Source organism: Myodes glareolus, chromosome 11 (genome assembly GCF_982192425.1).
Source record: "Myodes glareolus chromosome 11, mMyoGla1.1, whole genome shotgun sequence".
Lineage (NCBI taxonomy): Eukaryota > Metazoa > Chordata > Mammalia > Rodentia > Cricetidae > Myodes > Myodes glareolus.
The window spans coordinates 24,847,120-24,873,273 of NC_142036.1; the positions used below are offsets into that span (position 1 = coordinate 24,847,120).

General features: G+C 50.3%; 1 protein-coding gene and 1 long non-coding RNA gene across 6 annotated transcripts in view; one reads left to right on the forward strand and one right to left on the reverse strand.

The window, feature by feature from the left end:
• The window catches only part of Rin3 (Ras and Rab interactor 3), a 109,023-nt gene that overhangs the window by 16,303 nt on the left and 66,566 nt on the right, over positions 1 to 26,154 (reverse strand). For all 5 annotated transcript variants that reach the window (XM_085697849.2, XM_048449486.3, XM_048449483.3 and 2 more), the window contains exons 4-7: positions 25,568 to 25,640; positions 17,368 to 17,459; positions 5,174 to 6,667; positions 1,488 to 1,796 (exon numbers count right to left, since the gene is read on the reverse strand). In XM_085697849.2, coding sequence (XP_085553975.2) covers positions 1,488 to 1,796; positions 5,174 to 6,667; positions 17,368 to 17,459; positions 25,568 to 25,640 — 1,968 coding nt within the window. The remainder of the gene's footprint in view (positions 1 to 1,487; positions 1,797 to 5,173; positions 6,668 to 17,367; positions 17,460 to 25,567; positions 25,641 to 26,154) is intronic.
• On the forward strand, positions 12,066 to 15,607 carry LOC125410102 (uncharacterized). Its single transcript, XR_015004516.2, has 2 exons — positions 12,066 to 13,718; positions 14,677 to 15,607. It is a non-coding gene; the product is annotated as an uncharacterized LOC125410102 (long non-coding RNA).

Below are 26,154 nucleotides of genomic sequence, written 5' to 3' on the forward strand. Positions count from 1 at the left end.
CTGCCGCCATTAGGCATACTGAGTACCTTCCCTGGGTCTTGGGCCTCTGTGGCTGACTGTGCAGCCTGAGAGTAAGGCTTGGAATCCTGGAGGCTGCCCACTGTTGCTGACATTTTCAGGCAGTTTTCAATTGTAGCCCCAGCCTAGGCCTGTTTCTTGGTCTGCAGAACTGCACAAGACCCCCCAGCCTCCAAAGGACAAACTCGTCCCTTTGCTTCTCGCCACACGTCTCCATGGCAACACAGCCATCACATAGCCTCATCCCTGTGTGGCGTTTGCCCTCCAGGCCTCAATTTGCTCTCTCACAGTTGCAGGACACATATTGGTCCTACACAAAAGAGGGCTTCCAACCTGGAGCTGCAGCCTCTGCCAGGCTCATGAGGGAAACTGGCTAGGGTGAGGGGACCTCGTTCCATGCCCCAGTGCCACCCCAACAACCACTCTGCCAGGTGGCTCATTCCTAAGGAACATGCAAAGGAAGAGGGGTCTCTCGGCTAGCCCCAGGTATGGCACCTGCTGGTATTAGGCACCAGGGTCAAACGTCACAGCTTGTTTCTAATATCAGCAAGTGGCTAAGTGTGGCTTGAACCCCCTAGAATCCAGCTTCTCTTCCTATGACGAAGCTGGGCTGGCTCAAAGAGATAAGTGACTCATTCTAGGCCCTACAAGTGGAAAGGGCAATCGGAGTGTTGTGGTAAACTGGCTACAAAAGGGCCTGGTCATTCCACTCTTCCCTTCCTCCCTGGACCCCCTGCAATGTGATATTGACAGGTCAGAGTGCCACGCCATCATGATGCCAGGTCTTACTATGCTGGAGTCCAGCTGGCCACAGGTATACGCCTAGGACAACGTATTGGAGGATGAAGATACTATGGTCTGAGGTTCACCCAGAGAGCCTACATCCAGGTACCACCTGGCTGTAGCTGGGCCTGGTCATCTTCCATTAGCAGCTCCCGGTGACTTCAGTGAGTCTAGACCAGCTTCTCTTTAGTACAAGGAGTTACTAGCATAGCTGGACCCATCCCCTCTAAGAACACACAAGCTAAAGAGCCAAGAAGGCGACCTTTTGGAAGGGCATGTTGCAGATGTGATTGGCTGAGATGAAATCACACTGGAGTAGGGCAGCCCTGAGCCACTGTGTCCTGTGTCCTCCTAAGAGGGGAATACTGAGTGAAGACTGTTGGGTTTTCAGACTGGAGTGAGGCTGGATCAGATCCTACCCAGTGCCTAGAGCGAGCACAGCCCCGCCCCACGATGATCTTGAACTTCTACCCTCCAGCGCTGAGGCACAGTGGTTCTGGGTTTGAGTCACCACGTTTCAGTACACAGGGTGCCTTCTCTTGATGTGCATGGGCACAGGTATGACCAGCTTATTGCCTATCTTGTCAGCAGCAGGAGGCAATGGTTCCTTCCTTGCCCACATCACCAGGGAATGCTTCCCACTCCCGTCCTGCCCTAGTTCTGTGGGAGGGGCCCAGACTGCCTACCTGGGTTGCCGAGGGCCATGGAGTCATAGATGAGCTTGCAGGTCTTCAGCAAGATGGAGATCTTCTTCCCAGGTGAGTAGGCCTTGTGCATGCTGCTCAGCTTCTGCAGGATCTTCTCCATGACAGCCACCTCAGGCACACTGGTGGTCACGCCCAGGTCGGTGGTGGTGGTAGCCAGGATCACCAACTGGTTCTCCTTGAGCTGCTGCAGTGAGCCGTCCCGGCTGTGGATCTCCAGCAGGCTGGAGTTGATGGCGTCCTTCAGGGGCTTCAGGACGCACTTGTACAAGGCTGACTCCACAATGGCCTCTGGGGGCAGGGGTGAGAGCACGAAGGTGAAGAAAGCAGCTGCAGAGGCCCTGCCACCTGGCTCTGCTGCCTGGCAACACAGCCCTTCTGTCCCTGGTTTTTACTTAGCTCTGATATGCAAGACAGAGAGACACACTGCAGAGGCACTGGCACCAGAACTTCCCATGCTTAATATTCTGGTCTCTCCAATGCAGTGTTTCCCCCAGAGCCAGGAACAGAGCCTGCCATGAGCACATACTTCAGAAGGCTCTGGACATACTGCAGTTGTGCAGTGTACAGTCTGGGCAGCTGTGTACTAAGGGTTTGGGTGCCCAGTAAAATTATTCTTTGTTGGTTTTGGTTTTTCAAGACAGGATTTCTCTTTATAGCCCAGGCTGTCCCGAATTCATTGTCAACCAGCCTAGCCTCAAACTCACAGAGATCTGCCTGTCTTTGCTTCCCGACTGCTGGAGATTAAAGTTGTGTGCCACTACCACCTGGCTTGTTAGAATTATCCTTTTTCCTTTTTAAAATAACTTATTTTTATTTTACGTGCACTGGTGTTTTGTCTGCACTTAAGTCTGTGTGAAGGTGTCAGATGCCCTGGAACTGGAGTTACAGACAGCTGTAAGCTGCCACGTGGGTGCTGGGAATTGAATCCAGCTTCTCTGGAAGAGCAGTCAGTGCTCTTAACGGCTGAGCCATATCTCCAGCTAAAGGTAGGATTATTCTTCATGCCCCTTGCCCTTCTCAAGTCCAGGTGACTTGGCTCGTCACTCACTCCTGCTTTCCTGCCAGCACTGCTCCTCCAGACTGCCAGGCCTGCCTCTGCCCTTGGACTTCTGTATCTCACGTCCCCCTTGCTATACAGCTATTCCCACGGCTTGCCCTTCGCCATATGGCTATCACTGGAGTCAAGCTGCAGTCTTGATCCACCTGTGGGGTGGGAGTTAAGTGAGCTTGGCTCTTACTAGGTTAACTGAGGTGGAGGGAAGATACACCCTAAATGTGGGCAGCATCTTCCATTCTGGGCTTGGGTCCTAGGATGAATAAGGAGAAAATGGCTGGACACCAGCATTCATCACTCTTGGCTTCCTGACTGTGGATGCAGGGTGACCAAATGCCTCCTGCAGCCATGACTTCCCCATCACAAAGGACTGTATCCTCAAACACTTCTTTCCTCCAGTTGCTTTCGTCAGGCATTTTGTTACAGCAACGATGGGTAACTAATACAACTGGCCCCGCCCCAATCCAGAACTAGGATAGCTCTGGATCACCTCTCCCTCTTCATAGCTCTCCTCCTCACCTCGGGGATTAGCATGACTTTCACAGCCTGGCATATCACCCTCCTGCGTGTCTCATCTTTCCCCACATCATCCTCTCTACGGCATGACCCCTCCCACTTCTCCTCCGTTCTGGCGTGCATGGCTGACCACAGCTGCCTCTGGGCTGCTTTGTTTGAGTTGTCCATGTCCTTCCATGTCCTTCTGTGCCCTTTCACAGTCTCCTCTTCTGCACACCACCTGCGATCTTCCTGGGCACGGTTTAATTTATAGTCGTGTAGCTGTTTGTGTGTTACTGGGTTCCAGACATCTGTCATCAGCCCCCATTCTTCCCGACTGTAGATTCAGCCTCAGCAGCCTCCACTTGCCCCCTCCTGGATGTTCAGCAAGGTGGGAGGCCATCTCTCTGACACTGAATCCCTGGTTTCTCAGGGTTTGGGCCTGTGGTCTCCCGGAATGCTCACACTGGCTTTTAGCTATTCAGAGCCCATATGAGGCCAGTCAGATCTTTGCCCACTTCCAAGGACAGATCTGTGCCCAGGGTGCCTGCCCACCTACCTGTTCCCAGTACATCTTGTCATGACAGTACTTCTGCTCTCCTTGAGTCTCTCTGCTCCTCCTCAGCTCAAGGACCAGAGCCATGCTGGGCACACGTGAGGCCCTGGCACTCCTGTCTTGAACCTGCCACAGCCTGGTCCCTTGCAGAAATGCTAAACCTTGGAGGCCATGATGCTGTGACCTACCTCTCCCAGGGCCTCTAAACCTCACTTCCTGCCTGTTTTTGACACTTGGGTCATCTTCCTCCACGGCTTCCTGACTTTCTTGCAGATTACCTGACACTTGTCACAATGAGACCTCCCTGAGTCTAGGAGGGACTTTGTGATCTGCCTGCTGCCATTATTTCCCAGTACAACAGGTGAGGAGCTAGAGGCATAGGGCTCTGTCAAACTACTTATATAACTCACTTCCTCCCCAGACGAGCTCTGTGAGGGTAATGCCTGGGTCTCAGGGACGTAGTAACTGTTAGTGGAAAAAGTCAGGGGTTATGTGGGTGGCCTTCTGATGTACCACCCTGAGCATCCTGCCCAGGTGCGCCCTTTAATCTTAGTGGGGTGCACACATAGCTACAGCCTCCTGAGGACACAATGCCAGTCTTAGACCTCAACATACCACCCACCACCTTACTCCTGTGCCCTAATATTGTGCCCTGGTGACTGTATCAGTCCTCAGGAGCCAGCAATCAAAGCCCAGCCTCTCTCCAGGGAAGGCGGTGCTTAACAGTCTCTTTCCCTAGGACCTCTCACTATGAATCGTCATCCTGCAGTGTCAAAGCATCTTTGAGACAGGGTTTCTCTGTGGCTTTGGAGCTTGTCCTGGAACTAGCTCTTGTAGACCAGGCTGGTCTCAAACTCACAGAGATGTGCCTGCCTCTGCCTCCTGAGTGCTGGGATTAAAGGCGTGCATCACCACTGCCCGTCCAAAACTGATGCTCTTAATTACTGGGTAAAGGAGGAAAGGTGCAAGACCACAAGGAGGAGGTCGGTGCCTGCAGGGGCAGTAATGGTTATCAGGTAATCCCCAAATCTCTCAATACATTTTTTTTTTGTTTTGTTTTCTTTTGCTTTTTGAGAGTCCAGGCTGACCTCTAACTCACTATATAGCTGAGAATGGCTTTGATCCCGCAATCCTCCCGCCTCCACTTTAGTGCTGGGACTACAGGTAGATGCTGTCATACCCAGCTACTGCAGTGTGGTCTGCCTGAGTCTTTTCAGTATATACACAGCTGTGGAGGTGCCAAAGGGAAGCTGGTCACCATGAATCCTAATTGCAGATAGGTTTGAAGGTTATTAGGTTAGAGGCTGGTGGAGGAGGGGAGGGTTGTTGTTGGTGGGTTGCCTGATAGGAATGGTCAGGAAAGTGGGCTGCTGCCTGGAGTTGGCTCCCTAGAAGTGGAGCCTGAGGGAGGGATTTGGGCCCAGGAGATTTGTGGGGCAGTAGCAGAGGAAGAAAAACGAGGCCATTAGGCAAGCAGCTCCAGAGGCTGTTCTGTGCCCAGGGCTGCCTGAGGGTCCCGATGCACCTCCCCCCTTCCCACCCTCTCAAGCTGGCACTGACCGAGTTCCTCCTCCGAGTGCAGGTTGGGCTCTACCAGGGCTTTGAGTTCGGTGCTCTGTAGCAGGTAGCTTTTGAGCTGGGTCATCATGGTGCGGATCTCCTGCAGCATCTCGGTGCTGGATGCCTGGCGGGCCATCATCTCCAGGCTGTACACCTTGTAGTCCTGCACGAGGCTGCCAAAGTAGGAGCCCTTGTCCTGCGCCAGCTCCACCACCTTCTTATACAGCTTGCGGTCGCTGGAGAGGAAGGCGTGGAAGACGCTGGCGAAGCTGACGAAGCTGAGGCGGTGGCGGGCCTTGTCCAGGATCATCGAGGGTTTCTTCTTCACGTTGGGGCTGCTGAACTCCAGCTCTTCCTCCGCACTGCTGGTTGAGTAGGAGTCCTGGTCGGTGGCGGAGGCAGGCACACCCAGGCTGTCTGAGAGTGAGGCCAGCGAACCCTTGAACTCTGGAGAGCTCTGGGGACAGGTGCTGGTCTGGGTAGCGGGGTGCTGCATCCCAGCTTGGGGGGCTGGACTCAAGCCTTCCCAAGGTGCACCAGGTGCTGGTTTCTCGGAGGATGCCTCTCGAATGGGGTGCTCAGGGCTCTCCAAGGGACTGAGAAGGGTGGAGGCCAACTGTCGAGAGACCCGCTTCTTCCTGGGTGGCGGAATAGGGGGTTGTTTGGCCTTCCCAGGAGGCACTGGTATACTGTCAGTAGGGCTAGCTTTGGTCTCTGTTTCCTGGCCTTGCTCTGTGGTCCTTGAAGGCCTGTCCCCAAGACTGCTCACAGTGCCTTTGGAAGGTAGGCTGAGAGAGGCTGTCCTGGAAATACTTGGGTGGTCCCTGTCTGTTGCAGTTCCCACATTCTGGCTTTCCAGAGACACCCTTTCAGAGATGCGCCGTCTGGGAGGAGCTGCTGGAAGAGCCTTCTTCAGGGGCAGTGGAGGGGGAGGAGCTGGCTGCAAGGGGCTGGGAGCTGTTCCAGGCTTCATCTCTTCTTCCGCAAAGGGGCCCAGGCCTACAGCTGGACGTGGGAGACTCTCACAGGCTGTCATGGGTGGTTGGTTTGGGTGACCTGGGGGGCCCGGTGCATGGGGTGCAAGATGAGAGGTGGGCGTTAGGGGGGAGTTGGGCAAAGGACCAGCAGGTGCAGGGGGCACAGGAGGCACAGGAGGCCGGAAGGGGCCTGCTGGAGGAAGGGTGGGTACCGGGGGTGGAGGTGGGGGACGGCGTGGGGACCCCTTAGAGGTGGGTGAGGTAGCATCCGAGGTGGCGGGCACAGGGCGTGGAGGGCAGCTGACAGGTGGTGGATCAGTCGGGAGGGCGCAGTCCTCGATGAAAATGGGATTCACAAACCACAGGCGGTCATTTCCCACAGACAGCTCGATTTCACAGGAACAGTTTGTGTAATGGGTTGTGGGCCGGAGGCTGGAGGCTGTAGGGGCCCCAGGGGCTGGGCCTCTGAGGGGCTCAACAGGACCTCTTGGAGGGTTCAGCGAGGAGTCCCAGAAGCCTGAGGGAAAGCAGAGCAGAGGCAGTCAGCCCTCCTAGCCGCGGGGGAAGGGCCCTTGCTTTTATGTAGGTTTGTTTTCCCTTCTTGGACTCTGAAACTTCTCCCACCACTTCCTGCCTGGAGGGGAAGTCCCCTGTGTACCCACCAGCAGAGGGTGGAGGGGAGCTGGGAGGGGACATGAGAAGCCCAGCTTCAGTTCTGTGCCCAGGAGAGAGTTTGTCATGGAGAACTATGATTCGGGTGGGATTGACTGTAGCTTTGGGCTTGTGGGAGGACGGCATGGTGGGGACAGAGGGAACAAAGTTGTGCCTGCAGCTCTCCCGCCGGGTACCCTGGGCAGATTGTGTCTTAGGTCTTGGTCTAGCTGACTCTCCAATGGGTGTCTCAGCAGTAACATCACAGGGTGCTGGGAGGGAACCCTATGGTAGATGGGAAGGGGCTAGAACTCATTATTGCCACTGCAGCTGGCACACACAGGAAAAGGGAACCAGAAAATTATGGGTGATAGAATTGGACCTATAGCTGTCCACTACAGGCTGCTGTGACTTGGGAGGGTCTTGACAATGAGGAGCTAGGCTATGGGGCAAGTGAGGACACAGCTCCTACCTTTGAGCAAGCCCTGCCCCGCTGGCTATCTACCCACCAGTCTTCATAGCCTCGTTGTGACTAAAGCCACCAAGGCAAGGCCTGGCTTGAAAGATCTTGGCCTCTGGGTATCATATACCAGCAAACACTCAGGGATGCTCAGGGCCTCCCAAAAGATACAGGGCTCTGACTTCTGGAGAATAGGCTACCCTGAACTCATGAGAGTGGCTCTTTTTGGAGAGAAGCATGGGACCCAGGTCCTGCTCAATGTGTTCATTTTAAGTTCATTTAAGGAAGAACATTAGCCAGGCTATGCAGGATTCTTGGGAGAATGGTGGACACGGCTTCTCTCCCACGGCTCCTCAGTAAGATGCTATGTGAAGGAGTGCTAATGGTGTCACCAAGGAATGAAGGCTGCAGTTGTACGGGGACTGTCTTGATGAGCCCTAGGCATAGGCTTCGTTCCCACTTTACAGATGAAGGCAGTGACGCAGCTAAAATGTACTCGCAGAGGTAACAGAATGCTGGAGGTTGAACAGGTCAAACTAACCCGTTGCCTCCTTCTGAGGAACTTGCACCACTTCCCACCTCGGTTGCCCTGCCTATCAGTGGGTGGCTGGTGGCTCTTGCCCCAGCAAGAGATGTGCTAAGAACATAACAGCACCTATGTTTTGTTTTCTGGTATTGGGGATTGAATCCAGGGCCTCCTACATGCTAGGCAAGTGGTCTACCACTGAGGGATATCCCTAGTCCTTAATTTTTTTTTTTCTTCAAAACAGGGTTTCTCAGTGTGACCTTGGCTATCCTGGAACTTGTTTTGTAGACCAGGTTGGCCTTGAACTCACAGAGATCTGCCTGTCTGCCTCCCAAGTGCTGGGATTAACGGGGTGCTCCACCACGCCTGGCTTACCGTTTTCAAAATTTGAGAAAGGGTTTCACTAAGGTACCCTCTTGAGGAAGAGACCTGGTCAGTTGTCCTCATCAACTTAGACCATGAAACCCAATATGGATAATTTCAACAGAACCTCTATACATGGGCTGCCCATGCATGCTTCAGCAATGCCAGGGCATACATTTCATTCATCTTAAGTTGCCCAGGCTGTCCGTGAACATTCAATCTTCTTGCATCGGCTTCCAGAGCAGCTGGGGTGACAGGCCTGCACCATCAGGCATGGCCACAACAGGTTCTTGACTGTGAAAGGAGAAGTCAGAACATGGCAGGGGCGCGCAGAGCCAGTTCTACTGATAGCATGTTCAAAGATATGGGCCTTGGCCACCTTGGTGGCCTGAGGCTGTATGCCCATCAGTGTGAGCAGGGTCCAACCCCATGATAGAACGCAAGCTGTGATCTACCCAACCCTGGGCACCAAGGAAGCATGCTGCTCACCATGGAGCTTGACTCTAGAAAGACTCTGCAGCACCTGGCAGCCAGCCCAGAATACCCAGCCGTCACCACAATAACAAGATGATGACATTTCATGTGACTTTCTATAACATGCAAAGCTCCCACCCTGTACATCGTAGCCACAGAGTAAGACGTGACCAGGTTAGGTTATTTTTTTTCCATAACCCGAGGGCCATTCTTCATGATGGCCAGGCTGTGGCTTAGGTTTGCAGGAGAGCACCCAACCTCTGAGTGACCAACTCTGGGTACTCAGAACACACATATGCTTGCTTTCTGTGGGGGTAAGCGTTGGAGCTCAGTAGAGCAGTCCAGTCCCCTTGAGGTCTTGCTAGCAAGGATCCTCAGGCAGCCTGGAAGGTGAGCTATTCAGTAGTCCCAGCAAGCTGAGCTCAGTTCCCTCCACACTCATGTCACAGTCCTGTAAGACATGTGGATGAAGGACAAAATCATGGGGTAGCTGATGTCCAGAACTGCCAATGCCTGGCTACGCTCTCCCATCATCGCTTGCCTAGGACACTCAGGCCTGGGAGATATGCCCCATATATCTTTTCTAGAATTTTCTACTGGGTCTTCACTCCATCTGCCATCCATTTCTTCCGGACAAATGTGCTGCCCTACCCTTGCGTCTTAGTGGATGCCGTTTCCTCTGCTTAGAAGGATTTTTCTCCCTCCCTGCCAGGTTCTCGCTAATCTTCTAAGACTGGCCTTTTAAGTCTTAGGAAACTCACGTGTGCAGGATGCCTGTGTCCCTTAGTCCTACTGGGTACTCTGATGGCAGGGACCAGCGTCAGGACTGCCATTCCATGCTTTTGGCTGAGCGCTCCATCACACTCTGGGCTTTAGAAGGCAGCACTGGGGCCTCGTCCATTGTGCATCTCCAGCCTCCAGGATGGTGCTCCAGTGAGTAGGGGCCAGGCATCGGCACCCAACACTAGTGAGTGAACTAGCTTAGTCAAAGCAAAGCAGCATTCTAGAGTATGGAACACTGGCCAGTCTCACTTCGCAGGCTAGGTCGGGACAAGCTGAGGAATGGGAGGATGAGGAGATAAGACAGTGAGTGAGAGAGGAGAGAAAGAGAAAGCAGAGGAGCTGCAGTTGGGGAAGGACTGTCAGCCAGCTTATCACTGGGCTGCAGAAGGGGTCCCTAGCAGGAACAGAATAAAAGAACACATCTCCATATCTTGATAGCATCTCACAAGTGTGGAGCAGGCACTGGGAGCTCCCCTGAGGTCCAGGGCTCAGGCTGCTGCTTGCCTGCCCCCAGGACAATTCATAGGGCACAGGTTCTTCAAAGTAACGCTACTTCCAGGGGAAGGTGATGCTGGGCACCGAGGGGCTACATATCAACTGTGCAAGGGAAGCAATGGGTCAGTCAGTTCAGGGCTTTAGGCTTAAAACAAAACAAAACAAAAAAAAGGAAGTTGAAAAGTTTTCTGCAGCTTGCAGAGAGCCAAGGCTGGAGAAGCAGAACCTTATGTCATGCAATCCCAGCAGTTGGCAGGGACTGGTGGCACCATGCCAAGTCTTGGCTCAGCTGCCCAAGTTCCGGTAAAGAAGGGCCTGTCCCTTTGACTGAGGAGTAGGGCCATATATTATACAGGCCCATGTGTCTACATTGTATGGCGGTTAGACTTCCAAGCCATAGTTTGCACCCGGCCTCACAGCAGGCCTTTACAGACAAAGGGTCAGGATATGCCGATGCTGTTCTGCTCCTTCTTTGTAATCTGGAGGACGCCTGGGATAGAGGTGTTAATTCGGCCTACGTGACAGAGCTGGCATACAGAGCAGGAAGGTAGGGAGATGTAACAAAATGGGCATAGATGGGTGTAGATGTGACCTCAGATATTCGCCTAGTTACCTAGGAAACAGAATGCTAATGAATTTCCCCCTTAGTTTATGTTTTGGTATAAAAGCTGTTTGGAGAATAAATGCGGGTGGATTTTCAGGATGTGAATTTAGGACTTCATGAAGGATCACTGGAAACTCCCTCCCAATATAGTCATGTAAGTTGTGTCTTTAATCCCACACCTCCTCTCTGGTCCAGAGAAATAATTTATGGTTTGGAGAAATAATTTATGGTCTGGGCTGGCACTGGACCCTGACACTGAGGCAGCCATTTTGCTGGTACCAAGGCTTTCTGAACCTGGGGTTCAATCCCTGCAGTGATGTGCGAGGTGCAAGGTGCTGGATTGTGGTACCTGAGGGCAAAGTAATGATTCACATACCATGGAAATGGTTGGAAAGCTCTGGGAACTTAGGGAATACATGTCTTTGTAGCATCCAAAGATGGGCTGTTGGACTTTTGCTCAAGCTCCAGTGTTTCTCTTGGTGTGTGTGGGCACCTGCAGGTACATGTGTGTGCACGTGGAAGCTGGAGGACAACCTTGGAGTGAGACCACCCTGCATTTGGAGGGCCTGGAACCAATGAGCTAGTCTGGCTAGCCAGGACCCTACCTGCTTTCATCTCCTCAGTGGTGAGATTACAAGTCAAGCCGCCACGCCCATTTTTTAAATGTGGATTTTAGAGCTCAACTCAGGTCCTCATGCTTACACGGCAAGTGCTTTAGTGACTGAGCTTATCGATGGAGCTGTCTCCCCAGTCCCCCGATCGCAAACTTTTAACAAATCTTTATTAACTAGGAAATAGTCTCACTCTATGCTATAAAGGAAAAAAACAAGGCACACACACACTTGGAAGAGCCACACAGTGTGTGACTTTCCTGTCTTTAAACCACTAGTAGCTACATGCCTCAGGCATGTTGGAGAGCCATCCACACAGAATCATCTTCCCTCTTGCATTTAGAATTAGTTGCAAGCAGCTCAGTCTCACTTTAGTTTTGTGGCCCCTACTGCACCCAGGATGACATTCTACAGAGCCCGCACTGTTGAATGGTGGTGTTTCCAAGTCTAAACTTGGCTTTTCTTGTGTCAGCTCATAAACAAACACTCAAGAGCCATCCCATGGTGCTGAGCCTGCAGGAGATTAGCTCTGCTTTGGTGACATCATTCCTGTCCAAATACCGTAGTCTATTTGGACATTAAAACCAAACCAAACCAAGTACAATAAAATATACTCAGTGACACGGAGAAAGGAAACATGTTTCAAAAACTAAGAATGATTGTGAGACCATTGGGTCCACTGAAAACCCAGTGAGTCTACCGTTGACTAGACATTTCTTGACTCTGGGTGTGAGCAAAACAACTAAAAGTCACACATATGTTCACACAAAACACCGGCGAGAGGCAAGAAGAGGAACTGTATTTTTGCTGCAGGGGAGGGATCATGTATGATTTTCAGCCTTGTCTTTTTCTGGTCTTGTCAGTTAAAAAGAAACCCACAACATGCTGGGATTTCATAACAAGAAAAAGATGTCTTAAAAAAGAAGTGCTCGGAGGGTACGATGCAGAGGGAGGGCTCGCTGCTCTCCCCGGCTCAACATCAAACCCAGCCCCTTCCCTTGGCTAAAGGGCACCATGCTATTTTCCACTGGGGCCAGAGCAGGGGGAGGAGGGAGCTGAAGAGCAGGGGGCAGAGCACAGGCTGAGAGGATGTGATGGCAACGGCTACAGCTGAAGACACAGAGAAAGCCCCTGGTGCGAATCCAGCTCCTATCACATCCTCTTACAGGAAGCCTTACGGTCCACATCCCTCTGTCATCTCAACAGGAATATCATCCCCATAATTCACCTATTCAAAACTTCCCTGACGGCTTTAATATATCCATAGTTACATAACTGTCATAATAACTGCTAGGGCGTTTTAGTCATGCCCACTGTCAGTCACTCCCCATCCAGTGGATTAAAAGTGAAATATTCCCTGGAGGGGCAGGTGTTTCAGCATTGGATCCCAGCAGTGATCCTGGGTGGAGGAAGTGGGCCACTGGCAGGTGGGCCTGGAGTTTTATAACTTGGTCCCATTTCTAGCCTCCTCTTGCTTCCTGGTGGAGATGTGAGATGTCCCAGACACACATCCCATTGACATAAACTCTTGCCATGGATTGAATCCTGCTGTGGAACATTCTCTGTACACTGTAGATATGTATTATTCTCACTGGTTAATAAAGATCTGACTGGCCTAGAGCTGGGCAGAAGAGCCAATCCTAGGAGGATAGTGGGAGGAAGAAGGGTGGAATCTTGGGAGTTGCCAGCCAGAGACAGAGGAAGCAGGACACGTACAAAATGAGATAACAAGTCATGAGCCACATGGTAGCAAGTCAAATAATAGAAATGGGTTAATTTAGAATGTAAGAGCTAGTTAGTAACAGATCTAAGCTATCAGTTGAGCATTTATGATTAATAATACGTCTCTGTGTAGTTATTTGGGAATTGGCTGGCAGGAAAAGTCCATGTACAGTATCCTCTCAAATTATGAGCCCAAACATGCTTCTCTTCCTCTAAGTTGCTTCTGCCGGGTCTGGCAATGTGACAGCCAGCTCTAACCTGATGGTGCTATGTCCCTGGCTGCTCTATCCCAGGCAATTAGTGACACTTCCCCCAGAGTGCTCAGACCTGCGTAATAATTTACACATAATTCCTTTGAGATGGCGAAAGATCCCTACGGGCTGCTGACCTTTGCCCTGGAAGGCATGTGAGATCCTAGTGGCCAGCAGGTGAGCTAAGAATAGGATAATGGTGTTTCTACTGTGAGGTATTTAACCACTCACTTTCTGCTTTTGTAAACTCACTTATCTCCATGGGACTGGCATAAAGTGGTCTTTTTATTACTATACAAGGGGAAAGAGAAACAACTGAGAAGAGTAAAGCAATTTTCTTGTCTAGCCGTGGAGCCCATAGGTCACTGTACACCTTTGATAACATCTTTGCTGTGCACCTCTTTAATCCCTTCCTTTAGCCCCCTTGGGCATGGCATGATGTTTGGCTCTACGTCCTTCTGCTAGCAGTAAGAATAAATTCATTTAATCTAAATTTGAATTGAGTCTAAGTCTTTGGTCTTTCCCAGCAGATTTGACTGCCACAACAACACAACCTGGTCACCACTAGCCTGCCTTCCACATCTGTGGATTTGCCTCGGCTGAGCACATTTACAAGGGAGTTTCACAGGTACTTCTGAGTCTGGCTTCTTTCATTAAACATCATGTTTCAATTCATGTGGTACCATGAGCCAGTGCTTCATTTCTGCTTATCGATGAAGAAGCTCTTTAGACACTGGTGTGTGTGTATGAGTGTGTGTGTGTGTGTGTGTGTGTGTGTGTGTGTGATGTGTGTTGTGTGGTATTTTGATTGTGTGCTGACAAATAAAGCTTACTTAGAGTCAGAGGGTGGAGCTAGCCACTAGCTGATCATAGAGATTTGGAGGACTGTAGACAGAGAGGAGACAGGAAGTAGTAAGATAGGGCTGAGAGCCCCTCTCAGCCCCATTCTGGTGGAGGAATGGTAGGAGGTAGGAAGTGGCTGTGGCTGCTGCCTGTTTCCTGACCTTTCAGGTTCTTACCTCCAATATCCGATTCCCGGTTTTTATTGATAAGATTAATTAGATTAACGCTAAGTGTGTGTGTAAAATCTAATAATGAATGTATGCACCTAAGCTGGTGAATTTGCCTCCCATCATGCTTCTGACTAGATCAAGAGAACACTTGTCCTCAAGCCCCTCCCCCACAGCTGGGTAATGATTATCCCAATTCTCCCTGGAGATTCTCTTGAGGAACAGTAACTAGTGGGGATGGGGCTGGAGGCAGAGCCTGGAAGGCTGGTGGGCTAAGGAACAGGGCTCTGACTGAGCAGGCTGCAGGGTACAACAGGCTGTGGTACAGAGCAGAGGCTGTTGCTCACAAAACCCGATGGCCCTGGACTCCACTTCTCAGGAATTCTCCATACAAGTTTGAGTAGGTTGCAGGTTTCTCCTTCAACAAGTGTGTCCAGTCCTTGGCCAGCAGTCTGCATGAGTCCCAGGATAAGTATGAATGCAGCCCAACACAAAACTATAAAGTTACTTAAAACATTATGAGTTTTTTTTTCTTTTTGTAACTTGATTGCATGTTGTTTTGTGTGATGTCTGCAGGTGACAGCCTCCTGTTGCAATGTCAGAAGGTTGGACATGCTCGGCAGAGGAGTGACGCAATGGCTCAGCACAATGCCTTAGGTGCCTGGGCCCTTGGCAGATGCTCTCTGCAATTATCATCGGAGCACACAAAGCCTGGCATGGCTGCAGCTTGCACGTGCCAGGGCCAGGCGTCTGACGGTTTCAGGTCTCCATCTGTTCCGGAGATGGACTGGAAAGCCAACCTTTCCCTGGCTCTGGGGAAACGCCAATCTGCTGAGTCTGACTCTGTCTTCAGCACCTGGGATACCTCATCAGATCAGAGCCTTCCAGGTGGTTCCTTAGGTGTAGCACACTTGGCCTTTAATGCCCCATTCCCCAAGAAGTCATTGCTGGCAGGCCAGTCTGCACCACCCTCCGTTCCCTGCATGATGACTTCCATCTCTAGCTTACTTCATGCCCGAGGCCACTCTGTTCCAGTCAGGAATTTGGTTCTCCTAAATTGAGTGGCTTGTTTCCATCCAGCAAGTGCTCCCAGGCTGTTCCAGCAGGAGAAACCTACAGGGAGTCTTGGATATCAGCCCCAGGGATTCGTACCTGAGTCACAGAACAGGACCGATGAGTATATGTGAAGTTCAGTGCTCACCCCAGTTACTCGGTGGACCAGTACAGCAGATTCCATTAAGGGGCAGTGTGGAAAGGGTTTGAGCTCTTCTTTCACACTGCTGTCCCCAGACTCCTTGGGGAGAAGGCTAGAGCCTGGCCTTGGAGCTGAGGTGGGGGCTGTCTTCTCTGGTCTGCTTCCTCTGTGACTTGACTCTTCAGTCTGGGCTAATTTTCCTCTGTTCAGTCAACACTGGAACTATCATGCTGGTGTTTCTGGTTCTGGGAGTCAGTTGCAGACAGTGTCCTGTGAGCAGCTGAGTCTTAATAAAGATGTTTTGTCTACAGACATGCCCTGGCTCTGGGCGCTGAAGTCCTGGGCCTCTGCCCCACTACTGGCCACAGAGGCTGTTGAAACATCTGCCTTAAACACGCTACCTCTATACCACATGGAAGTAGAAGAATTTCTGTCCCCAACATATGTAGGTTTAGTGTTCCAGCAGCTACCAGCCTGGAGATCTTGGCTTCTTCAGAGCCAGCATTGATGAGGCCCAGCCCTACGTCAGCACCGATTAAACCAAACCTATGCCTGCAGAGATCTCAGTATGGCTAGACACCCAGGAAGAGTCCAGGAAGTCTGGGCCACTAATACATTCTTTTATGCAAAAGAATGGAAGTTGGAGATGCTCATAACTCCACCTTAGGGTTAGTTGGTTGGGCAGGGAGAAGGTCAAGGACATGAGGTGTACACTCTAGATCCCCATCACATCTGACTTGGCTAGTTTTATTATCAACTTGACACAAGCTAGACTCATCAGAGAGAAGAGAGAGCCTCGATTAAGAAAATGCCTCCATAAGATCAGGCTGTAGGCAAGCAAGTCTGGAGCATGTTCTTAATTAATGATTGATACGGGCTGTGACAGGAGAAGCAGGGCTGATGTTGGCCAGCCTGCAGAACTGCCTTGGTGTTGGCCTTGCCTTTCTCAGGGCCACCTCTGATGTGATCAGCCTGGTTATGGTCCCTGGCAATGCAGGGGCCCTGAGGATCTTCCTATTCAGTGGCTCAGCATGAGTTGTGGAGCATGAGTTGTGGGCTCCCAAACTAAAGTTCAGCTTCTAGCCTGGTGTCACCCAAGGACATTTCTGCAGAGACCATTGGTATGATGGCTGGTTTTAATGTCAACTTGCCACAAATCAGAGTCACCTGAGGAGGAAGCCTCACCAAAGGATGCCTTAATTGGTGTGGGACGATCCATCCCAAATGTGGGCGGCACCTTCTGGTAGCACCCAGATAAAGCAGGGCATGGCAGACGGAGGATTATTCATCTTTGCTTGCCTGGCCTTCCCCCTAGCTGCCGAGTTGTTTTCCCCTGTTGCAATTGCTGGTTCCTGGGCAGTTATCAGAAGCAGGGTCTCTAGGCTGCCAGTGTTGAGGGGACCAGTGACGCTCCAGGAACCCTCTAGGTCCTCGGTGACAGCCGAGACTGCTGCCGCATGCAGCCTTGTGTGTTGAGCAACTATTGGGTTCTTGACTTCTTCAGTGTGAAGCAGCCACTGTAGACCACACAGACTGCCAAGGCATTGGGCCTCCAAAACCAAGCAACTATCAGCCTCTCGTGTGTGAGACTGTTGTTACTGTTTCAATGGAAGCTATAGAATATTCACTCTGTTAGTTCTTGTAGTGGTTAGAATAGGAATGCCCCCCCCCCATAGGTTCAGAGATTTGAACACTTGGTCATTAGGGAGTGGCACTACTTGACAGGAATTAAGGAGGTGTGGCCTTGCTGGAGTAGGTGTGGTCTTATTGGAGGAAGTGTGCCACCGGGGGTGTGGCCTTTGAGGTTTCAGAAGCTCAAGTCATGCCTGCATGAGGCCACACTCCCTGCCATGATAATAATGAACTAAACCTCTGAATTGTAAGCTGGCCCCAATTAAAAGTTAAATGTTTTCCTCTATAAGAGTTGCCATGGTCATGATGACTCCACAGACATAGGACACTGACTAAGACAGTTCTGTTCATCTAGAGAACTCTGATTAATGCAAGAGGGGAAATCCTAGTACCCCCTCACCTCAGTACCCACCCACTCTGGTTCTACAGGGAACACTCACCCAGGCCCAGGTTGGAGATGGTCTCAAGGTCCAGGAAGCTGCTGGCTTCAAGGATGGCTTGGGGCAGCCGCAACGTGAAAGGTAGTAAGTCTCTGTGAAGACAGGAAGGCTGTGTAGGTCAGGTACTAGAGGGGTCAGAGTTCTCATTCTCCAGCACCCAGACGTCCAGAGAGATCCCCGTCTCACATCCTGTGACTGCTAGGGCTTTCATGTAACCTGGACATTTCCCTAGGGTTAAGGGATGGGGCTGCAGTTGAGGGAGCTGCCAGCAAGATCCAGATCTCGGGTCAGTTTCAGAGACCTGGAAAGGGCCCTGGGAGCATGGAGAATCCCCTTGCTTCTTCTTCCCTGCCAGGTTCACTCTTCCTTTATGTGTATTTAGTGACCTCTGACCCTGGCCTTCCACATGGAGGTAGGCAGGCAAGCACAGAAGGGGTGCCCTGATGAGCATATAGCCAGCACCATCTGCCATCTGCAAGGACATTGTTGAGAGTCCATACAGGTATCTTCAGCAGCCATTCAGACAGAGGGAAACTGAGGCCCAAAGGGAGAAAGGGTTTTTCTCAGGTGCCGCAATGGGCTGTGGGTAGATGGTGCTAGATCCTGGTCCTCCAGACTCCAGCCCAGAGACTGCCTCTGCAGCCAGGATGGCTAGTCCTGATTCCATGCTTTATCCAGGCATGCAGGGCCTGCCTAGCATCTTCCAGCCTTTTCTCTCTCTCCTCCTCTCTCCATGTTGGCCTGTTTTCCCTCCATGACGGCAGAAATTGACCAGAGGACCAAGGGCACAGAATGGCAGAGTTCAAAAACAGACTCATATCAAGATTAACAACCTGCTCCACCACTGCCCGCTACATGCCCTGCCCACCTCCTTTCCAACCCAATCCCAAGCAAAGAAATCTCATCCATCCACTTGTCATTCACTGGGTGCCTCCCCTGTTGGCCTGGAGAGCTATCTCCCTCGACCCAGGTCCATCACTGCCTCCCTTCTGTCTCTCCTTTCCTTGGAACCCTCAGTTGGGGACTTCCAATTCCTGGCAGGGGTAGGACAATGTCTCAGGTCTTGGAAACCCTGTAGTGCACCATAAATACCATGGTGACTAACAGATCTGTTTACAGTGGGACACTGAGCTGAAGAAAGAACAGCATCAATGGTTGTGATGGAGCTGACGGGGGATCCTCATGGCAGGGGCTCAGACCACCCTACACCTGCCTGAGGCTCTCTGCTAGGTGATTCTGCTAGTGGCTTGTGATGTCAACTGTCCATCCCTCTTCACAAGTCTGACTCGGAACATTCTGGATAGGTCCTCAGGGTCCTACTCCCCTCCTCACTACCCTTACCCGAACCTCCTGTTTCAACGGTTGACAAAATTCATCTGCCATTACCTCAGTTTACCTGGCTGACTCTCTAGTTTGTTGGTGTAGTTTTAGATGGTTCCTGTCCCCAGAAAAATGTCTATCACAGTGGCCAGCAGAGGTCTCTCCATTCTCATGTTGAGTAATCTAACACAGTCACTTCATTGTCTTTCTTAGGATGCTTATGTGGACCTAGCCTCAAACCCCAGCACACAGGAGACAGCCTGGGCTGCTCCACCTCTCCAGCAAGCTCTTTAAACGTTCCCACCCCTTGCCTGTGCCTCAATATATTCACTTCCTCATAGTGAAAGCACCCTATTCCTAGACGCCGGTCCCCTCTACTTGTATCTGCTTAGATTACACGCACCCTTCAAAGTCACACCATAGGCCTCCTCTGCCTTCCAGACTTGGTGGTCAATGGTTTCACCACCCAGTTCCCTACTCCTCCCCCTGGAGGGTCACTCCTTCCATCTAGGGCATCACACAGGATGGGGCAGCTAGCCGAGCAACATCATACAACATCATACAACATCACTATTGCACTGTTAGAGCACAGCAACCACATGGGTAGCTTTACAATCAGTAACGGGGGCAGGGGGGTCAGAGAGGCTGAGATAATTGCCCAAGACCAGACCACTCAGCGAAAAAGCATACCTTTATCTAGCACCACAAATCACTTGTTGTTTATTTGCTATTTATTTATTTATTTAGCTTCTGGTTTCCTACCCAGACCTCATAACTTGCCTGGGACACTGACACTAGTGTTCATTTTTTTTTTTTAAATTCTAGACTTTGGATGGCTGGTAAGACAGCTCAGTGGGTAAAGGTGCTTGCAGCCAAGGATGATAAATTAGATCCCTGGGGATCCACATGGTGGAAGAAGAGAATCAAATTCCAAAACTGTCCTCTGACCTCCATACTTGTACCATGGCATGTGCACCCAGATAGGTAGACAGATGATAGATGATAGATAGATAGATAGATATATGATAGATAGATTGATAGATAGATAGATAGGTAGATAGATAGATATATGATAGATAGATAGATAGATAGATAGATAGATAGATAGATATAATAAAGATGTTAGACTGTGAGGTAAGGGGTAGGGATTAAGGTAAGGGGTGGGAATGGAACATAGGGTCTTGCGTGTGGTAGGCACATAATCTACCATTGAGTTACATGCAGTTCAGCCCTACGGTCTGTTTTTGTTTCATAAATTAGAAGCAAAGATATATTTGCTATAAGAATTAAACATTACCCAAGTGTTTAAAATAAGATGACCCTGTCCTTCTTCAGGGTCCCACTGTCAAGATTCTAGTGTGTGACTTACTTCCCTCATCTTCTCTGTATGCGTGCATGTGTGCGTATACACACACACAACTATTTTCAAAAGCAAATGCCAGTGTATGAACTTGAATGCTGATTGGGTCTAAGGTCAGATTCTTCCATTTCTAGATTGGACTGCCTTTTAGTAAAACAAAAACAAAAACAAAACAACAACAACAATAAAAAACCCCAACCAACCAACCAACCAACCAACCAACCAACCAACCAACCAACCAAAAACCTGTTTTCATTACTGCCACGAACTCAAACAATACTGCTAAGAAGAATTTTAGGTCCTGGTGATTCTGCCCTTGACTAGTATTCCTTTTGGGTAGATTCCTAGTGAGCCTGATAGACCACAGGATATAATGCTTCAAGATCAGCATCTGCTACTCTTTTCCCAAGCTTATACCCATTCACACCTTCACAGAAATGGTCCCCAGATTGTGGCACTTTATGCCTTCCTGTCCTGAGTACAACCAAGCAGCCCACTTTCGTGGACTTAGTGGTGGCCTCTATTAGTGACAATAACATGCAAATTGTCCAGTTTGTGGTTTGCCAACTAAAGAAGTCTTAGCATCATGTGAAGGTGGGGAAGGCAGGCAGCCCCAAAACAGGTTTAGTCACACCCAAACTGTGAAGTCCCTGGGCTTTGGGGTAATGACAGGATAGCCTCAGATGAGGTGCTAGGTCAGTGGGCATCTATCCATAAACCTACCAACAGCCAACCAAAGACACACTGGATACTTCAGAGGGACTCTACCATGGTTTTAGTGTCTGCTGTACTCTGCAGACTTCCCTGATCAGAACCCCTGGGAAGAGGCCAAAAGTGCAGGCTCCTCTGTCCAAACCGAAGGTTAACGTCACTGGGCTTAGGAGAGCCGACATCAGCAGGCATACACATGGAGTGTATAGGAGATTGACTCAAGGCCTCAAGATATTAGATAAGTGCCCTACTAATGAAACCTGCATTTCTAAATAGCTCACAAGTAAATTTTAATGAGCACAGGCTTGGGTGGGGATCATGTGGGTGGGAGTCGTAGACCTCCCTGCAAAGCAAAAGCTATCAAACAGTGAATTAACCAAACTTACAGATGCTCTGTATGTACACGTTCATATCTATTTCCTTACGAACTATAAAGCCCCGTAAAAGGCACCAGAGAAATAAAGATTTTGAAAGTGGGATTTTCAGGGCGGATGTTTTAACAATCCCCTCTCACTTTTGAGGGCCAGCTAGTACACCCCTGGGTACCTATCTCTTCTCTGAAAGCCCCTGTTCTAGATAAAGCCTTTTACCTATGTAAGAAACACAAAGCAACACACACACACACACACACACACACACACACACACACACACGCACATATACATGCACACACAAGTTCAGCAACACAATATTTACTTCAACTACATAGGACACTTTTGGGGAAAATATAGCCCAGTTTTCTTTCTTACATATAAAGTCACAAAATGGATCCTAATGCCATCATCCGGTCCTCTCATTCCCTAGATACTAGGCACCTAATCATTTAGTTTGGCCCCAACTTTAGTTACCTGGGACTGAAATCAGATTCTGTAGACTTCAAGGCTCAGTGACTCCCAGGGGGTCCCCCACTTCCAGTGCCAGTCGTAAGACCTGGACCACCACCACTTCTGAGCCACTGATGGGGAATGGAGCTTGGCATGCACGGTGATGATAGTTATCTTCAAAGGTGGGAGTGACCAATGAGCCACTCCCTGAGGAGGGTGGTGGCTTAGCCACCATGTGGGGCATATCTGAGGGAGGATGGGCCCACAGAGCTCCTTCCTTCCTCATCTTGGGTAATGGCACTTACCAACTGACCCCGTACTGGGGTTGTGTTGAGGGTCCTGGGAAGGGTTTTAGCTGAGCATCTGGCGCCATGGATATGCTCCAGAAGCAATGGGACTAAGCATCTACCACTAGGAAGGAAGCCCCAGTGTCTCCCATCTCCACAGCCTTGCCTCTTTTCTTCACTGGCTGCCCCCTCCCTTTTGGGTGACATCTCTTCATGACTCCAGAAGACTTCAGTGGTCCCTGGTTGTTCTTGGCTCTTCTCTTCTCTCAACCCCACTTCCTGCTGCAGCCATATTGCTCTGTCTGGGGCTGTCTAACCATGGGAGATGAAGTGGCTCATAGCAGCTGCAAAAGGGAGCCCTTGGGACTCCAGGCATGACTCTGTCCTGTCCTCTCCATGGAGCTACTCCCGAGGCTTTTTTCTTTTTTGTTTGTTTTTTGTTTTTTGTTTTTAGAGACAGGGTTTCTCCACGTAACTCTGGCTGTCCTAGAACTCACTCTTTAGATCAAGCTGACTTTAAACTCAGAGATCCGCCTGCCTCTGCTTCCTGAGTGCTGGGATTAAAAGTGTGTGCCACCACCGCCTAGCTCTATGCTTTGCCTATCCTGTTTCCTCTGCCTGGAATTGTCTCCATGCCCTCCTTGGCAGGCCTCCCACATCTTCTTCACGAGGAGGGCCCCCAGCTCCATATACAGAGGGGTAGACTGAAGAGAAGCAACAGATGTGTCCTTTCTTCTACAAGTCTGGTACAAGGCCAGGGCTCAAATCTGACTTCGAAACTTGGCCATGCCACTTGAGGTCAGTCACACCCCAGCCTCAGTTTCCTCATCCCTAACATCACTAAGAACACACAGCATGGTTTTATGAGTACTATCCTGTACTTGCTACTCTGCTAAGGCCCAAATAGACATCTTCAGTGTAGCTCTGGGGACAGAACTACTGACTGCCTAACCTTATAATGTGTGGCCATGATAGTGTTAAGAAGAGATGAGTAGGTAGCATTGATCATACAGACGCTCAAGCAGCCCTCACATTTCCAGTTTTGCACACTCATCACTGAGCTGCTGGGCACTGTCAAAACTGAAGAGCTTCTTGCAAGAACTGGGCTCTCCAGAGAGGGGGGTTGTTTCAGAAGGCCTTGTCACCTGTGACCCTTATAAACAAATGTCTGAGAGGGAGCTCCTAATCTGTCAGGCACTAGGGGTGAGAAGGTTGAGATTTCTGCTCTGCTGAAGTGTACACCGTGTACTGAGCTCCAGGGCTAGTGTGGGCTATCCTGGGAATGTCTGTATGAGCAGCCACCAGCTCACAGGGACCTCAGGTGCTCAACGGGAAGCACATTGAAGAGGAAGGAACCAGTGGGCTTGCTGAGGGCTGGATTTGGGTTTAGTGTGGTGACTGGGACACAGCTCTAATGAAAATCTAGACTGGACAAATATTCACCAGTACATCCCCTGGAGGGGGCAAAGCTATACAGAGCATCTCCAATGCATTTTCAGTTGCCTCCGGTGTTTGGTTCTGAAGGAGTCTGCCAGTGGGATCTTAGAATCTCAAAGTTGCAGACTATCATACCTAACTGTTAATGTCCCCTGACAGAGAGACAAGGGTGCCCAGAGAGGTCAGGTGATGGACATGGAGTCACACAGCTGTAAGGCTTGGGACTCTGGTTCCTGAGGTACTCAGCATTCAGGCCTTGTTACCTGACACACCTCCCCCAGAACATGGTCAGGCCCATCTCTGGAGTGAAGACAGAACTACAGGTACCTGCTTTGTGGAGAAGAAGCAGTCAGAGAGGAGAGGTTGGGAAGAGACAGGGGTAAGTTTGGTGACTGTGGCTCCTGACCTCCCTGGACACCAAGCTGAAGCCCAGAAAACTCTCCTATAGTTCAAATGGCAGAGATGGAATGAGAGTCCATGGGTCCCAGGCAGTGTGCCAGCTCTCTTTCACAGACATCAACTCAGCCTTCCTCCCGCATCAAAGCACTCCCTTTTATGAAAGAGGAAGTTGGGGCTTTGAGGTGTTATATATTCAGCTTAATATCTGTATTCTCATCCATTCATCCATCCATCCACCCACCCACCCACCCACCCACCCATTCCATCCACCCACCCACCCACCCACCCACCCACCCATTCCATCCATCCATCCACCCATACACTCACCCATCCATCCATCCATCCATCCATACATCCATACATCCACCCCCCACCCCCCCACCCCCCCATTCCATCCATCCATCCATCCATCCATCCATCCATCCATCCATCCATCCATCCATCCATCCATTCATCCATCCATCCATCCTTCTATCCAACCATCCTTCTTATCATTCACTCATTGAACCTGGTACATGCCAAATACTGTACAGAGCTCCTTTAACTAACTCTAAAAGGCCCATCTTCCCACAGTTGGGTGTGTTGTAAAGCATAAAGGTCTGGGATGGAACCTCTGTAATTATTTCTTGTGAGTCTAGTGAGTCAAGCCAGTTGCACAGAATTACTTTAGGGTGCATTGGTGGTGGTAGAGCTTTCTCTGCCATTTACCCATCTTAATTTCCTCATCTGTGCAACAGGAACAGCCCTTGTGGGGTTGTTGGCAAGGTTTTAAAAGACATTGTGGAGGGGCCTGGAGAGATAGCTCAGTGGTTACAAGCACTTACTGCCCTTGTAGGGAACATGGGTTTGGTTCTCAGCACTCACATGGTGACACACAACTGTCTGTAACTTCAGTCCCAGGGAATCTGATGCTGTCTTCCTGCCTTGCAAGCAAACATTAAGACATATTAAAAAAAAATCTTTAAAAGTGGTGGGCAGGACTGGGCAGTTGTAGCACATGCCTTTAATCCCAGAACTTGGGAGGCTGATGCAGGCAGATCTCTATGAGTTCGAGGTCAGCCTGCCTACAGAGTAAGTTTCAGGACAACCAGGGCAATACAGAAAAAGCTTAATTAGAAACAAAACAAAACAAAGCAAAGAAAGAAAATAGAGGGTATAAAAATCCCCCACTGAGTGCTGGAGGAGCCCTCGCTAGGCAGCGGGAGAGGTCAGCATCAGCTCTAATGAACAGTGTTGCTCTGCTGGCCCGGAGGGTAGGAGGGGTGGAGCATATGTTTCGGCAGAAGTAGCCTGGAGTCAAAGACCCCAATACACCTTACCAAACATCGAGTCAGCCCTTATGCAGGCCCTGTAGCTTCAGCAGATGGGTTATGGCACCAAGTGTATTTTTAAATTCTTGCTGATCGGAAACCAGTTCTGAGTGAGTGGAGCGGAACTCACGGTGGTCTGCCCAGGCTCCCACCCACCAAGGGGCATCAGCCCTTCTTGTTGTCGCTATAGGAAGTTCCTTCTGTACTGTGCGTCACCAGTTGGTCTCAAGGGTCCCAAACTGTCCCTGGTGCTGGTAATACTAGAAATTGAAAGGCTAACGAGAGCCAGATGGGCAGGTGGCTAGCAGAAAAGTCCTCCAAGAAGACATCAGAGTCGATCTCTCTTCTTGTGGTTACCAGAGCAAAGACAAGGGACTGTCCCCTCTCACGCATCCCCTCCCTCTTTACTTTGTCCCCTCCCATGCCACAAACACACCCAAGGTTGCATAGATGTCTGTTGTAACCAGATGGGTTGTATTGCAGCAAATGGGCTTCTGTTAGGACAGGAAGGGAAGCCTTCCTCACAGTCGCCTTTGGGGCCAGGTTACTCACCTACTGACACAGTAGAAAGCAATGAGTCTGAAGATGTCCTCAAACACAAGAACTGAGCCTTCCAGGTACAATACTGGGGAGAGACAAGAAAGGCCATTGTAAGCATCCTCTAATGACAAGGGGAGGGACTGGCTGCTCTCCTAGATCTGGAAGGTGGTACATGTTTGCATGTCCTCTATGGGTTCTGGTGCCTCCTGAAGGATCCCCATATGTATCAGCTGCCAACTGCAGTGGAAGCAGAGCTCAAGGTGTCCCTGTGTTGAGAGAGGTCAAGGACTACCAATTACCGTGGCTGATATCAACTAAAACACAGTCATCATTTCTGGTGAACAGGAGTCTAGATTATAAAAGTAGAACGTCATGTGTAGCCAGCTGCTAATGACAATCTCAGTAGGTACTGGCTTTCATGATGCCCAAATTTCAGGCCCCTGTCAAGTTTTGCTCCCAAATCTCAGGAATCTACATTGGGCTTCCCTAGGCCTCTGGTGCTGAACAACATGTGAACTGAGTTCTGGCGTGTTTTCTGCATGACATGGGAAAAAGAGATGGTCCATCTGGGCTTCCAGGCCTAGCTTTGATCCTGGAAC